The 14,771-nt window shown below is 43.8% G+C and overlaps 1 protein-coding gene across 6 annotated transcripts in view; it reads right to left on the bottom strand.

Moving 5' to 3' along the window:
* NPRL3 (NPR3 like, GATOR1 complex subunit) overlaps window positions 1–14,771 on the bottom strand; it is a 76,431-nt gene that overhangs the window by 55,188 nt on the left and 6,472 nt on the right. For 5 of the 6 annotated variants that reach the window (XR_008846972.1, XM_056534515.1, XM_056534513.1 and 2 more), the window contains exons 3-5: window positions 12,361–12,430; window positions 9,091–9,129; window positions 2,471–2,600 (exon numbers count right to left, since the gene is read on the bottom strand). Coding sequence is in view for 5 of the 6 variants with exons in the window: in XM_056534515.1 (XP_056390490.1) it covers window positions 2,471–2,600; window positions 9,091–9,129; window positions 12,361–12,430 (239 nt within the window). In the remaining variant the exon portion in view is untranslated. The remainder of the gene's footprint in view (window positions 1–2,470; window positions 2,601–9,090; window positions 9,130–12,360; window positions 12,431–14,771) is intronic. The other variant, XM_056534514.1, reaches the window with a different exon arrangement.

The following is a 14,771-nucleotide window of genomic DNA, read 5'->3' as shown; positions in this document are numbered from 1 at the left end:
ACCTCCGTTTTGTTGCTGTATTCCTCTTTTGTATCACATAGTTTTTACTATTATTGTATTGTATATTTTACGGAATTAATAAACTTAGCACTTAATTTGTTTTATAAGTGACTCCGTTTTCTCTCTTTGGAATTTTTGGAATATGCATGGAGTTCACACATCTATAGCTTACACTTGTGCCTAGGGTATATGAGATCTAATTCGCCATTATGTTGGCATGATCCTACACATTGTTATTATAATTTTTTTCTCCCAGGTAATATTGTCCGGTTCTGTTCTATTTTTCGATGTATGAGTGTATGTATCTATAATAGATGTGTGCGTATGTATGATAGGAATGGATATGATAGAAACTTTTAAATACATAAAGGGAATCAACACGGTAAAGGAGGAGAGCATATTTAAAAGAAGAAAAATTACCACAGGAGGACATAGTTTTAAATTAGAGGGGCAAAGGTTTATCCAGTAATATCAGGAAGTATTACTTTAATGAGAGAGTAGTGGATGCATGGAATAGCCTTCCTGCAGAAGTGGTAGCTGCAAATACAGTGAAGGAGTTTAAGCATGCATGGGATAGGCATAAGGCTATCCTTCAAATAAGAAATGGCCAGGGACTATTGATAGGATTCAGATATATTGGGCAGACTAGATGGGCCAAATGGTTCTTATCTGCAAACACATTCTTTGTTTCTATAGATAACATATATGTATGAAAGATGTGTGTGTATGTATGATGTATGTACGACAGACGTGTGTATCTATGAGAGAAGTGTATTTGCATGTGTGATGTATGTAAAGTATGTATGATGTGTATATATATATTATGTGTGTGTATTTATGATGTATGTATGGTGTGTGTATATATGTATGATATGTGTGTTTGTATCATGTGTTTATGATACTACTGCTGCTACTACTGCCTAAAGGGGGATGCCACTACTATTAGCTAAAGGAGGGTGCCACAGCTATTACCTAAAGGGGGCTGCCGCTGCTACTACTACCTAAAGAAGGCTGCCACTACTGCTACCTTAAGAGGGCTGCTGCTATTACTACTTAAAGGGGGCTGCCACTATTATAACCTAAAGAGGGCTGCTGCTATTATTACCTAAAGGGGACTGCCGCTATTACTACCTATAGGGAAATGCTGCTGCTATTACTACCTAAAGGCGGGTGCCGCTATTACTACCTATAGGGAACTACTGCCTAAAGGGGAGGTTCTGATACTACTGCCAAAAGTGGGCTGCCTATACGACTGCCTAATGGGGGCTGCTGATACTACTACTTAAAAGGGGCTTCTACTACTACCTGGGGGGGGGGTTGCTACTACTACTAATAAAGGAGGCTGCAACTATATACAGGGGCTGTAACTATATAAGGGGGGCTTCTGTCTACAATTTGAACAACCTCCAGGGGGTAACCCCTACTTATAGGCGGCTTCAACTACCTACAGGGGGTAACTACCTACTGGGGGCAGCTATCTACATGGGGACTTATCTACAGGTGGTATCTACCTACTCGGAGCACCTCGATAATGGGGAAACAACGTGAAGGTACCTTCTGGAGTGAACTATCTACTTAATGGGGGGGACCTACTTACTCCTTCCCCAACCCACTTATTTTGCCACTTTACTGTAAGAGACACCAGGGGGCTATTATAACTGTATATAGCACTATAGGTGTTGAAAAAGGGCGGAGCCTAAAATGTTTGTCTGCAGGGGTCAAGTCCTGGGAAAAAAAAGAGTGGGAACTCACCCAAAATCTCCACTTAAAGGGGTACTAGACATCTTATAACCTATCCAAAGGATAGAGGATAAGATGTCTGATCCCGGGGGTCCCGACGCTAGGGACCCCCACGTTCTACCTGCTGCACCCGGCATTCGATTAGAGCATTGGGTGCAGTGCTGGAGGCTCATGATGTCACGGTCATGGCCCCTCAATGCAAGTCTATGGGAGACTTAGGCTTGCATTGAGGGGGCATTACTGTGACGTCACGAGCCTCTGCCCCGCATCACCAGTCATCCGGCATGGAGCTCGCTCGCTCTGTGCACCGGATGTCTGGGGTACCACAGCAGAGATCGCAGGGGTCCCCAGCAGCGGGATCCCCACAATCTGACATCTTATCCCCTATACTTTGGTTAGGGGATAAGATGTCTAGGGGCGGAGTACCCCTTTGAGGGCTGGTCCTGCAGGACTCCTGCTTATGGGAACTGTGTTCCTGCTGTGGAAAAAGTGCAGGAACTCACTTTTGGTCATTCTGTATTTTTCACTAATCTAAGTAGAATGACCAAATACAAAGCAAAAGATAAGACAGTAAATGATGGAAAGAGGTGGAAAATGTCCTATGTCTTCTGTGATCAATGGTATCTAAGTATCTACAGAGATCCATCCTGCTAATGTATGCCTGAGGCTTTTCCATGCATGGTACACAAGTGTGGGACACATACCAGCATATGAGGAATGGGAAGTTTACCTGGTACAGTGCATGTTGCAGCAGAGTCGGATGTCCAACAAAACGCACATTGTCAATCTTCAGCTCAAATTTCTTCCCGCACATATCGGATTTTGTAGCCAAAATTGTGGCAAGTATGACGTCTGAAAATCTTTAAAAGTACAATAAAAAAATCAATACAAAGTATCAGAAGCAGCTCTTTTCTGCTGAGTGGTCAGAAACATGTGATAAACATCATTACAAGAAATACCATTTAATTAAATGAGAAGCAATTACATGTGATCAAACAGAGGAAGAAATGACAGACAGTGACTTCATGCGAATTAATTCCATGCTCTGCGGGAGTCACATAGACTGAAGATAAAAGGAGAGACTGTTAATCACAACGCCAATACTGGACCACAATACACAAGAGATACTGATCTATGGGAAAGATCCATGAATTAAAGGAGGAAAGTAAAGTCATGTGACTATCCACATGAAATCCCTGGGACGCAACTGTTTTACCAGATAATTCTTATACTGTACAACGGACCAGGGGATAAAGGTAAAGTTTATTATATCTAAAACATCTACTTCTGCTTCTAGCCTATACTCTCACTTAAAGGGGTACTACGGCCCTAATACATCTTATCTCCTATCCAAAGGATAGGGGATAAGATGTATGATAGCGTGGGTCCCGCCACTGGGGACCTCTGCAATCTGTCATTCCGCACCCACCTTTGTGAGCTCTCCGCAGTGCTGGAGGCTCCTACTGTGAACCGTGACGACCACGGGGCCAGAGTATTGTGAAGTCACGATACTCTGGCCCCGTGGTCGTTACGTTTCACACTCGGAGCCTCCAGCACTGCGGAGAGCTCACAAAGGTGGGTGCGGAATGACAGATTGCGGGGGTCTCCAGCGGGAGGAGCCCCGCGATCATACATCTTATCCCCTATCGTTTCAAAAGGGGATAAGATGTGTAATGGTGATAACCATGGTAGAAACCATCAATAAGAGCGGGTCCCACCTCTGAGGTCCTAATGTATCAGGAGAACAGGGGTTATTTAAAGCAGCTGTGAAAAGGTGTTTCTATAACTCTTATAGACTTCAATGGAGAGAGCCACACACACCTTCCCTATCAGACACCTGCCTATAGCTGGTCATATACATTCAAAAGAAAGTCTGGAGAAGACACCTTCACACCTGAGACAGCTGGAGCAGTATCTTTTTTTAAAATTATTATTATTATTTATTTTATTATTCCTTTTTATCTGTATTACAATAGTTATTACTTCATCATATATTTACAAACGGTATTAGTACCAATATCTTCACATATTATTGAAAAAGTATAAAAACCTCCCCTTTATACCTCCCAAATTTGGGGTTTCCCACATCAACCACCAATCTCAGGAGGAAACTCCACGGACACAGAGACGGAATCACCACGCCAAAATTGGAGGACCCTCCACACCGCCAGTGACCGGTAACCAGTGCTATAACTATTTACCATTCACGTCAAGCTTGAACTCAGGTATCACTTCTCTACTTGAGACTCGCAAGCTCCGCTAGCTATTAGTGCAAGACCGATGCTGGATCTCTGAGCGCATTTGTAGACAATACTTATGTTTCTTTAACTTTGTTGTTGCTTTTTAGAACTATGTGCAGTATGGAATAATCCATTTATTTGAACGGACATCACCCATAGCAACCAGCTACATGACCGGTGCTAACGCGCACAGCTGCCGCAGAGCTGTGTAAGGTACAGGAGCAATACGCCAGCAGTATATCTAAGAGCACATATAATTAGATCTATTTTTATGTGTTTGATTCAGCTTAATCAAGCCGTCAGTCTAATCTCCAGTACTACGCTACACACCTGTATCATAGAAAAGTGCCAGCACTAAAACACTGTTCTGTCCTACAAGAGCAGGTATGCTATTAATCATTTTGTATCTTCACCCACTGCACAATATACGGGGACGTGTGCTGGTTTGGTATTGCAGCAGATAAAGACATATACTCCACTTATTCCATTCCAGCGCTGGTGACATCCAGATAGAAGAAACAAAAAAGCTGGAGCAGTATCTTGGAGTGGGTCAAGATACCTATAGACAACTGCAGAAGTCTCATTCAGAGTTAAAGAAATTGCTGGATAGCAGTGACTGCCTCAAAAGGTTGTGTAACAAAATATTAACTTCAAGTTCATAATTTTTGTCCAGGCCAATTTTATTATTATTATTATTTTTTATAATGCTGCATTAGATACATGCTAAAAAGAAGTTTGATATCATCAATGTGATATAAATATACAGTGTGCATGTGTACAAGGGCATATAGCCTGATGTCAGAGAGTAGTACAGTCACTCTGCTGTCAGGGAGATAACGCTTTAAGGTGCATATCTAGGGACTCCTCAGAGGGTGTAGCCTGCACTGCCCACTTATCTCCGGAGACAAAGTCACATATCTTACTGTCTGCATTTGTTCAATAAAAATATGTCTGATGAGTATATATATATATATATATATATATATATATATATATATATATCCCTGAGAAAGGTTTTCTTTAAGATAAAATCCCCACCTAGTATATTTATTGTGTTATACAACAAATGATCATACATGATGGCACACACGGCAATAGTGATCAATCCAATTCATTTTGCAGAGGTGTCTGCCAGCAACTTAGCGTATTTTTCGCCGTATAAGACGCACTTTTTCTGGGGGGGAAAAGCTGGTGCGTCTTATATGGCGAATACACCAGTCCCTGCGGCCATCAACGGCCGGGACCCGCGGCTAATACAGGACATCCCCGATCGCGGTGATGCCCTGTATTAACCCTTCAGACATGGCGATCAAAGCTGACCGCCACGTCTGAAGGCAAAGTGACACTAACCCGGCTGCTCAGTCGGGCTGTTCGGGACCGCCACGGTGAAATCGCGGCATCCTGAACAGCTTACAGGACATGGGGAGGGACCTTACCTGCCTCCTCGGTGTCTGCTCCTTGCCGGGATCCCCTGCATGGCCGGTGCTCTCCGTCGTCATCACGTTGTCGCACACGCCGTCCCGTCATCCAATAGGAGCGGCGTGCGTAGCGTCGTGATGACGGCGACGGAGAGCGTGGATCCCGAGGAAGAAGATGTCCGGAGCGTCGGGGACACCCCGGGGACGCGGCGACAGCGATGGAGCGACATCCAGGGCAGCGGTGACGGGTCCGGAGCGGCGGGGACAGGTGAGTATTACCTCCTATACCAGTGGTCTTCAACCTGCGGACCTCCAGATGTTGTAAAACTACAACTCCCAGCATGCCCGGACAGCCAACGGGTGCAGAATCTTTTTTTTGCACCTTTAAAATTGGGTGCGTCTTATATGCCGGTGCATCCTATAGGGCGAACATATTCCCTTGTCAATCCACTGGATTGGAAGAGCTGGAAGGAAGAGCTATGTTTTCCTAAATAACCCCTTTTGCACAGGTGGATTGTGTGGGTGTCAGGTGTTTTGCAGTGGAAAATCTACAGCAGATTACATTGACCTCAATGAGAAATTTGCGGGTACTCCGCCGGTGTGAGTGTCCCCTTAAATTGATTCCTGTGATGGATGCCATACTTCAGCCTCCATCCCCTGTAGTCTAATATAGTATCTGTTTTATGAATACAGTTTTTCGTTGTTTTTTTTGTCAACTATGCTATTCCATGCTTCACTTTTTATGATGTACTTATACAGGCCAGACAAAGGCCCAAGAGAAACACATTAGGTTTTCATCTGACAATGGGTCCCTGCTACATATACAAGGCACTTGCTAAATGAGATTGGTATTGCATTGTATAAATGAAAGCTCATTCACTGTCAATGCCCTGCTAAGCAACTGGCTTCTATTTAGGGCTGCCTGTATTCTGCCTAAATAGGCCATGGTCCCACATTTATCAAAAAGGGCAATGTCAAATTCAAAATCTTCATTTTTTTTACACTCGCATGTTCTTGTAGACCCAGTTTTTGAATTTTTACAAGGGGTAAAAGGAGAAAAATCCCCCCAAAATTCGTAACCTATTTTCTCTTGAGAAAGGAAATATCTCATATGTGGATGTGAAGTGTTCTGTGGGTGCACTAGAGGGCTCAGAAGGGAAGGAGCAACAATGGGATTTTGGATAGTGAATTTTGCTGAAATGATTTTTGGGGGGCATGTCACATTAAGGAAGCCCCTTTGGTGCCAGAACAGCAAAAAAAAATACACCATTTGGGAAACAACACCTCTCAAGGAACATAACAAGGGTACAGTGAGCCTCTACACCCCACAGGTGTATGCCAAATTACCGCTAAAGTGAAACGTGAAAATGAAAATTTTTATTTTTTTCACTAACATGCTGATGTTACCCCAAATTTTTCATTTTCACAAGGGGTAATAGGAGAAAAAGCCCCCCAAAATTTGTAACCCCATCTCTTCTGAGTATGGAAATACCCTATATGTGGATGTAAAGTGCTCTGCTGGCAAACTACAATGCTCAGAAGAGAACTTTACTCCCCCACCCCCCCCCCCCCCCCCCCCGCCCTGCCCGGAATAGCCGTGATTCGCCGGTCAGAATTGACTGGTCTCAGGACCCCTCTAGGCGATGTCCTGGGCTGGCTGCTGATAGTTATCAGCAGTCATGCCGTTCCGATCACCGCGTCCGGAGATCCAGGAAAGCTGCGTTTATCAGTACTTATCAGCTGCTGTATACTTCAGAGGAAGTTCTTTTCTTTTTGAATTTCCTTTCTGTCTGACCACAGTGCTCTCTGCCGACACCTCTGTCCATGTCAGGAACTGTCCAGAGTAGAAGCAAATCCCCCCTATCCTGCTCTGGACAGTTCCTGACACCGACAAAGGTGTCGGCAGAGAGCACTGTGGTCAGACAGAAAGGAAATTCAAAAATAAAAGAACTTCCTCTGTAGTATACAGCAGGTGATAAGTACTGGAAGGATTAATATTTTTAAATAGAAGAAATTTACAAATCTGTTTAACTTTCTGGCACCAGTTGATTAAAAAGAAAATGTTTCCCAGTGGAGTACCTTTTTAAATCCCACAGAACAGAATAGAGAGAAGGCATGCACTGGCACTTCTCCATTTTGTCTCCATCTGGATGCAGCCACTTTATAAGACAAGACAAGAAATAGAAAACCCTTCTTGACAAATGTGTGAGTCCAAAATGGCAATACCCCTTTAAAATAGTTATCCTTTATGCCAAGCAAAAAAATAAAATAAAAAAATGCAGCCCAACATTGGCTTAGAACAGAGGTCCCCAATCCTTTGGACACAGCAAGAGACTTTGAAATATGGCTGGCGGTGTGGAACTACACTGGATATTAAAATAAGTCTAAAAAAGGGGTATTATCTCATGAATCACTAAAATATGCCATCACTTTATGACTAGTAAAAATCCAACACATGGGACCAGCACATCCAGCACATGGGAGAAAGAGAGGGGATGTAGAGCTGATTCAGTACTGCACTGCACATTTTCCCTGTGCAGGAAAATAATGAATTAACACTGAGGCCCCATCTTTCTCAGGTTTGAAGAAGGTTTAAGAGATTGGACTCCCAATGATCTTAAAGTGATAGCATAAACTAGTGATTCGACATGACTATGGGAATAACCCTTTAAAGCTATAACCAAGATCTTTGGGTCATTATCCTACCAACAAATACCAGGGAAATGGTCTTGGCTGGGGGGCTAAGTTGTAGCAATGGTCTGACCTACCTTCTCCCACTAATACAAAACGGATGAAGGTAGAGAAAAAACGACCCTTGAAGTGGCGCCGCTGTGTCCAGTAAGAGATGGAGGCCAGACCAGAGATATTTCAAAACACTGCAGTGGTTTATTTAAAACATAAAACAATAAAATAATATATTTTAATATATTTTATGTTTTTAATAAACCACTCCAGTATTTTTAAATATCTCTGGTCTGGCCTCCATCTCTTACTGAACACAGCGGCGCCACTTCAAGGGTCGTTTTTTGTCCACCTTCATCCGCTTGCATCAGGATTTATTCACTTCTTCTCCTGGGACCTTGGGCATAGCAGCTGTCCCTCCTCTTATTGGTTACCCTCTGTGGTGGGTTATATGCAAATTTCCTATTCACTTCAGGTGAGCGGCCATCCAAGCCCTCTCTCTCTCCCCTTATTCCCTAAAAGGTCTAAGTGGTAATACACGAGGCGCCTCCATCGGTCTCTTTTTTCTTTTTATTTACAGGTACGAATACAAACTAAGTTGCCAGCAGGTCAGTAGACACATGCGGGTGTCCTAATAGCCACATGTGCCTCCCAAGCCATTGGTTGGCAAACACTGGTTTAAGAATGTTTACTTGCAGCGCTACCATCATCATCTTCGTCAGTCCTCACAATGCTTGGTTTATACATTCACTGTGCAGTTTCATGTAACATTTGAACAGTTTATGACAGGAGCAATACAAAATTAAACATTTCTCAGAATTCAGTAAAGCAGAGATCTGTGCCAAGAAGAGTTAGTAAACAATTACAAGTCCATTAATATATGTGGATATTCCAGGTTCAGTTATTTGCAGTGTGATACAGACACAGCACAGATAGGAAGAGAGCTGAAGACTCTTAAGAAAGAGGCACATTCTAAACAAGTCACTATTGTTTAGAATATCCAGTCTTACCCTGCAACCAACTGCTCATCTGTTAGAGGACAAGGCTCTCTGGAATAGGAACGGGAGCCATCAACAGAGAAAAACAGGAACACAACGTAACAGTACACGCTGCAATACTACACACTACATGACACATCACTGACGCACATTACATAACTAGTATGATAAGACTACACACAGACCCTTATCACGTGACTGACACATTTAGCACTGACATTAATAGCTTGATAAGTTGATCTCCATACCATTTTTGCTGATGGAGTTGTGAACTGCTACTGTCATGAGGTAAAATACAAATTTAAATGCAAACAAGAAGACATGAAGTCATACAACTAAGGGTACATTCACACTGGGGAAATTCAGCGAGGAATCCGCGAAGAGTGCTGATGGATTCCGTCAGAATCCAAATCCTTGTTGGATATTGTGTTGCGGTACTCAGCACTGCAAAACCCACTAACCTCAATGGGTGTGCGGCGCAAGTCAGAATCAGCGCTGAATTTCCATGTAGTGAGGATGTGATCTCAAAAGTCTGTGTGTAGAACTTGCCTAACCTACACAGCATTACACGTAATGGATTATCACACACAGGCTCACCTTGTAGACCATGTAGACAGGATCCATGAGCAGAAAAACAAGTTATTATTCATACACAACAGTTTGTAATGCTCTGACAATTCATTTGGATGCGCCTACATAGATGAAATACATACTGGCATTATAAAGCCACCCACACACATTAGGCCAGGGTTTCCCAACCAGGGCGCCTCCAGCTGTTACAAAACTACAACTCCCAGCATGTTGTGAGTTGTAGTTTCGCAACAGCTGGAGGCAACCCAGTGTCTATATGTGTTGTCATACATCAGGTGTCTGTTTCTGGCAAAATGATCTGTTGCTGATTCCAGAGATCAGTGCCGAAGTCAATGGACAGAAATTTTTTGGTAAGTTCACTAGCTGTTTAGCACAGTGAGAGAAATACATTTTTGCCTCTGAATCCTGTTTTTTTTTACATTGAATTCTCTATTCTTTTCTGGCCAAACAACATTTGTGTTGTACTATATATACAGAGATTAAAGATAGAAGAAAAAAAGCTAAATTTTATGAAATGTTGGGTGGTGGGGTAGAGGAAAGGGAATGCAAGCTCCCAGATAACATCTTCTGACTAACCAGTGTGACGTGCTAAAAGGTGGAGTGGGCATTTACGCTTTTAGGTATAGTCACATGTGCAATATTTTGCTGTGTATTTGCTTCTGAGTATTTTCCTAGCCACTGAAGTCAATGGGTAGCAGAATCAGCTGCAGAAAATACGTAGCAAAATACAGCATGTGTGACCCTACCCTTAAAGGGTTACTGCACTGGAAAAAAAATGTTTTAAATCAACTGGTGCCAGAAAGTTAAACAGATATGTAAATTACTTCTATTAAAAAAAATATTAATCCTTCCAGTACTTATCAGCGGCTGTTTAAATCCAAAGGAAGTTCTTTTCTTTTTGAATTTCCTTTCTGTCTGACCACAGTGCTCTCTGCTGACACCTCTGTCCATGTCAGGAACTGTCCAGAACACAAGCAAATCCCCATAGAAAACCTATCCTGCTCTGGATAGTTCTTGACATGGACAGAGGTGTCAGCAGAGAGCACTGTGGTCAGACAGAAAGGAAATTCAAAAAGAAAAGAACTTCATGTGGAGCAGCTGATAAGTACTGGAAGGATTAAGATTTTTTAATTGAAGCAATTTACAAATCTGTTTAACTTTCTGGAGCCAGTTGATATGGGAAAAAAATGTTTTTCACCGGAGTACCCCTTTAACCTCTCAAAGCTGATAAAGAAGAGCATCCGCAAGATGCTGATAATCAGCCAATGTCCCATCATATTGCTACCTGGGAGATGGACAACAATCCTGCAGTCTAGTAACATCTCATCTGAGTAGAACAGATACCCTCAGCGGTCAGCATCACCAAGAGACTGTTCAGGCATTCAGTATGTTGAGAAAGCATATCCGCACGTCTGGTCAACACTTGATGGACTCTTGTCTTTTTTCAACCTTACAAACTATGGGGGAGATTCATCAAGATCTGTGCTGAGAAAAAGCTGACCAGTTGCCCATATCAACCAATTCCTTCTTGTATTTCTCAGAGGCCTATTCAAAAATTAAAAAAGCCATCTGATTGGTTGCTATGGGCAACTTGTCGACTTTTCCTCTGCACAAGTTTTGATGCATCTCCCCCTATGTTACTATGTAACATGTCCGCTGCCTATTGACAAAGCCACTGCATGTGGTTAAACATGTCGCAAGGAACTTTTCAAAAGGGTACTCTGCCCCTAGACATCTTATCCCCTATCCAAAGGATAGGGGATAAAATGTATGATCACAGGGGTCCCGCTGTTGGGGAACCCCTCGATCTCGGCTGCGGCACCCCAGACATCTGGTGCACGGAGCGAACTTCGCGCCTTGACGGATGACTGGCGATGCAGGGTGGAGGCTCGTGATGTCACAGCCACACCCCCTCAATGCAAGTCTATGGAAGGGGGCGTGACGGACGTCACGCCCCCTTCCATAGACTTGCATTGAGGGGGCGTGACCGTGAAGTCACGAGTTGGCGGCGGCTGTGACATCACGAGCCTCCAGCGCTGCACCCAATGCTCTAAACGAATGCTGGGTGCAGGGGATAGGGGATAAGATGTCTAGGGCAGAGTACGCCTCTAAAGGTGTTTGCCTCCTCTTAGAGTCAGGCATGTACTGCAGACACGTCCTGATAAATTTGTATTACAGACATTTTGTAGCCAGCTTAGCACATCATACAGCAATAAGGCTATTAATTAATCTACATAGGAGGCATGCCACTGGTGTTTGTAATGTAGTGTAGTTCGTTTATTAGACAATATATATTTGTTTTGGTTTTCTAAAAAAAAAAAGTGAATGGAAAATATAGGGATTTAGTGACCAACCCAGGTGGTTTATAGAATTGTATACAAAATGAAGCCCTCCATTTATTGGTGTTAGGGTGATTTGTGAGCTGTGGTTATGGCGCCGAGCCTGGTAATGAAAAGGCTGCAGACCCCCTCTGATCTGGTATTGATAGCCCCTCCTAAATATAGGCCATCGATATTAAAGTCATAGAAAGCCCCTTTAGGCCACTGTTACAATATTCTAATTGTGATATCGTAGATTGACCAAATATATTGTGGATGTTTTGTACGTTGCCTATGTTACAAAACCTGTAAAATGTCAGGTAGCATATAAGCACTACATATAGAGATACTAAAAGTAACATTAACATCATACTTAGAATCTCCATCAGGATCTTCTGCATTGTCTCCTGTGTTATTTAAGGCATAGCAGCTTCTTGGATTATCTAAAACAACAATGAGAGCCTTTCATTAGACTTTGGAAAGTGCAATAACCTGGAACTTTAGATACAGTATGTGGTAACCTCTAGTCAACCTAAACTAACATACTGTATATACTCGAGTATAAGCCGAGTTTTTCAGCATGATTTTTCGTGCTGAAAACGCCCCCCTCTGCTTATACTCGAGTGAACTCTCCGCCAGTCAAACAATCCCTTCTCAGTGGTTTTCAACCTGCGGACCTCTAGATGTTGCAAAACTACAACTCCCAGCATGCCCGGACAGCCATCGGCTGTCCGGGAATGCTGGGAGTTGTAGTTTTGAAACATCTGTAGGTCCGCAGGTTGAAGACCACTGTGGCCTTCGTCATCATCCAGACCCCCCTTCAGTTTTCTACTCACCTCCCCTCGGTGGGAAGGAAGGGTGAGCTGGTCCGGGCCATCTATGCTGCAGGGACCGTTCGGTGAGGAGGGTTAGTCGTTCCGGGCTGTCCATTTTCACCGGGAGGCCCTCTTCTCCGCTCCGGCCCCAGCATAATGACGTTGCCTTGACGACGACGCACAGGGACGTCCCTGCGCATGAACGTCCCTGTGCGTCATCGTCAAGGCAACGTCACTAGTCCGGGGCCGGCCTGGAGCAGAGAAGAGGGCCTCCCGGTGAAGATGGACAGCCCGGAACGACTAACCCTCCCCACCGAACGGTCCCTGCAGCATAGATGGCCCGGACCAGCTCACCCTTCCTTCCTACCGAGGGGAGTAGAAAACTAAAGGGGGGGTCTGGATGATGATGAAAGCCGCAGTGGTCTTCAACCTGCGGACCTCCAGATGTTTCAAAACTACAACTCCCAGCATGCCCGGATAGCCGATGGCTGTCCGGGCATGCTGGGAGTTGTAGTTTTGCAACATCTGGAGGTCCGCAGGTTGAAGACCACTGATGAAGGGATTGACAGGCGGTGATGATGAAGGGGGGAGGGGGGATGATGACGGGGGTCTGGATGATGGCAGGGGGGGGGTGATGACGGGGGTGTTAATGACGGGGGTCTGGATGATGAGAGGGGGGGGGATGATGACATGGGGGGATGATGTATTTCCCACCCTAGGCTTATAGTCGAGTCAATAAAATTAGGGGCCTCAGCTTATATTCGGGTCGGCTTATACTCGAGTATATACGGTAATAGAGAATAGCATAACATAGCTTTATGAGAATCACTATGAGCTGTCTGCTAAACTACAGGGGAGCTGGCAATATTTTATGACAAGATGTGGTGTCCAGACCACTAAACTATCGAACTGCTGTACAACAGATAGTGCTGGGCTAGGTGCACCCTGTTGAAACCTTCTGTTGTGTTGTGTTCACAATTGGGTTCATGGCTCCATTGGAAGCCTACATCATAAGTTCTGTCAAATGTAAAAAAAATACTGGATAAAATAACAGAGCATTTGTTATTTCTGGACAGCATACTGGAAAACTGACAGACCCTGTTAAAGTACATGGGTTCCATTGGGTGCTGTCAGTGTCTGGTCTATAATTGATCTGCTGGTGTTGATTTGTCTGTTATTCTACTAAAATGACCAAGCAGAATCCCAGAAAAGACAGGTGTAAACCCAGCATAAACCAAACCCATCTGTATTGTGCGAATCACCTGTAGTTCAATGTGTGTAAAAGTACCTTCATGCTGCAATTCATAGGACTGTGGATAAGCAAAGCATACACATGGAAGCTGTCAGTGTATACAGGGCTATACCAGAATCACTTATTTATATTCTCAAATAAAGATGCTAATCTTTAATAGCTTATGGTAAAATGCTATTCCTCTGGAGTACCCAATATACAAGCACACTCTCCACCTATAGGATAACTGGATTGGTTACAAGTTTAGCAGTTTCACGGATCGGTTTTATGGCTAAACATGGGGGTCGTGTGCCGCTGCACATGCTGGAGATTGGTGCCCTTACTATACCTCCTGACTCCTCTCCCAATACTCTGCTCTTGTGCAAGCTTTGGCGTCACACATGTAAACTTTTGGGTATTACAGGTTGCACTAAATTCCCACTGTTGTGGCATAACCCTGGCTTGCCTGATTTTTACTCTTTTGTAGATACTGGCTTTTGGGAGAGGAGAGGACTCTGCAGCTTGGAACAACTGGTTGCTCAGGGGATGGTCCGTTCTTTTGGGGATTTACAGGAGGAGTTTGGCTTGCCACACTCCTCGTTTTATAGGTACTTGCAGTTACGCCATGTGTACTAGACAAAATGTAGGTCGCAATCACTGGCCATTCACTCCAATATGGTCTTGGACTCTGTGGTTACAAAATGGGAGTTGGCCGGGTTTACTTCGTGGCTGCATGGG

The sequence above is a fragment of the Hyla sarda genome, chromosome 8 (genome assembly GCF_029499605.1).
Source record: "Hyla sarda isolate aHylSar1 chromosome 8, aHylSar1.hap1, whole genome shotgun sequence".
NCBI classification, from domain to species: domain Eukaryota; kingdom Metazoa; phylum Chordata; class Amphibia; order Anura; family Hylidae; genus Hyla; species Hyla sarda.
Note: the sequence above shows the minus strand (reverse complement) of the source record. Positions and strands in the feature narration are given on the sequence as shown.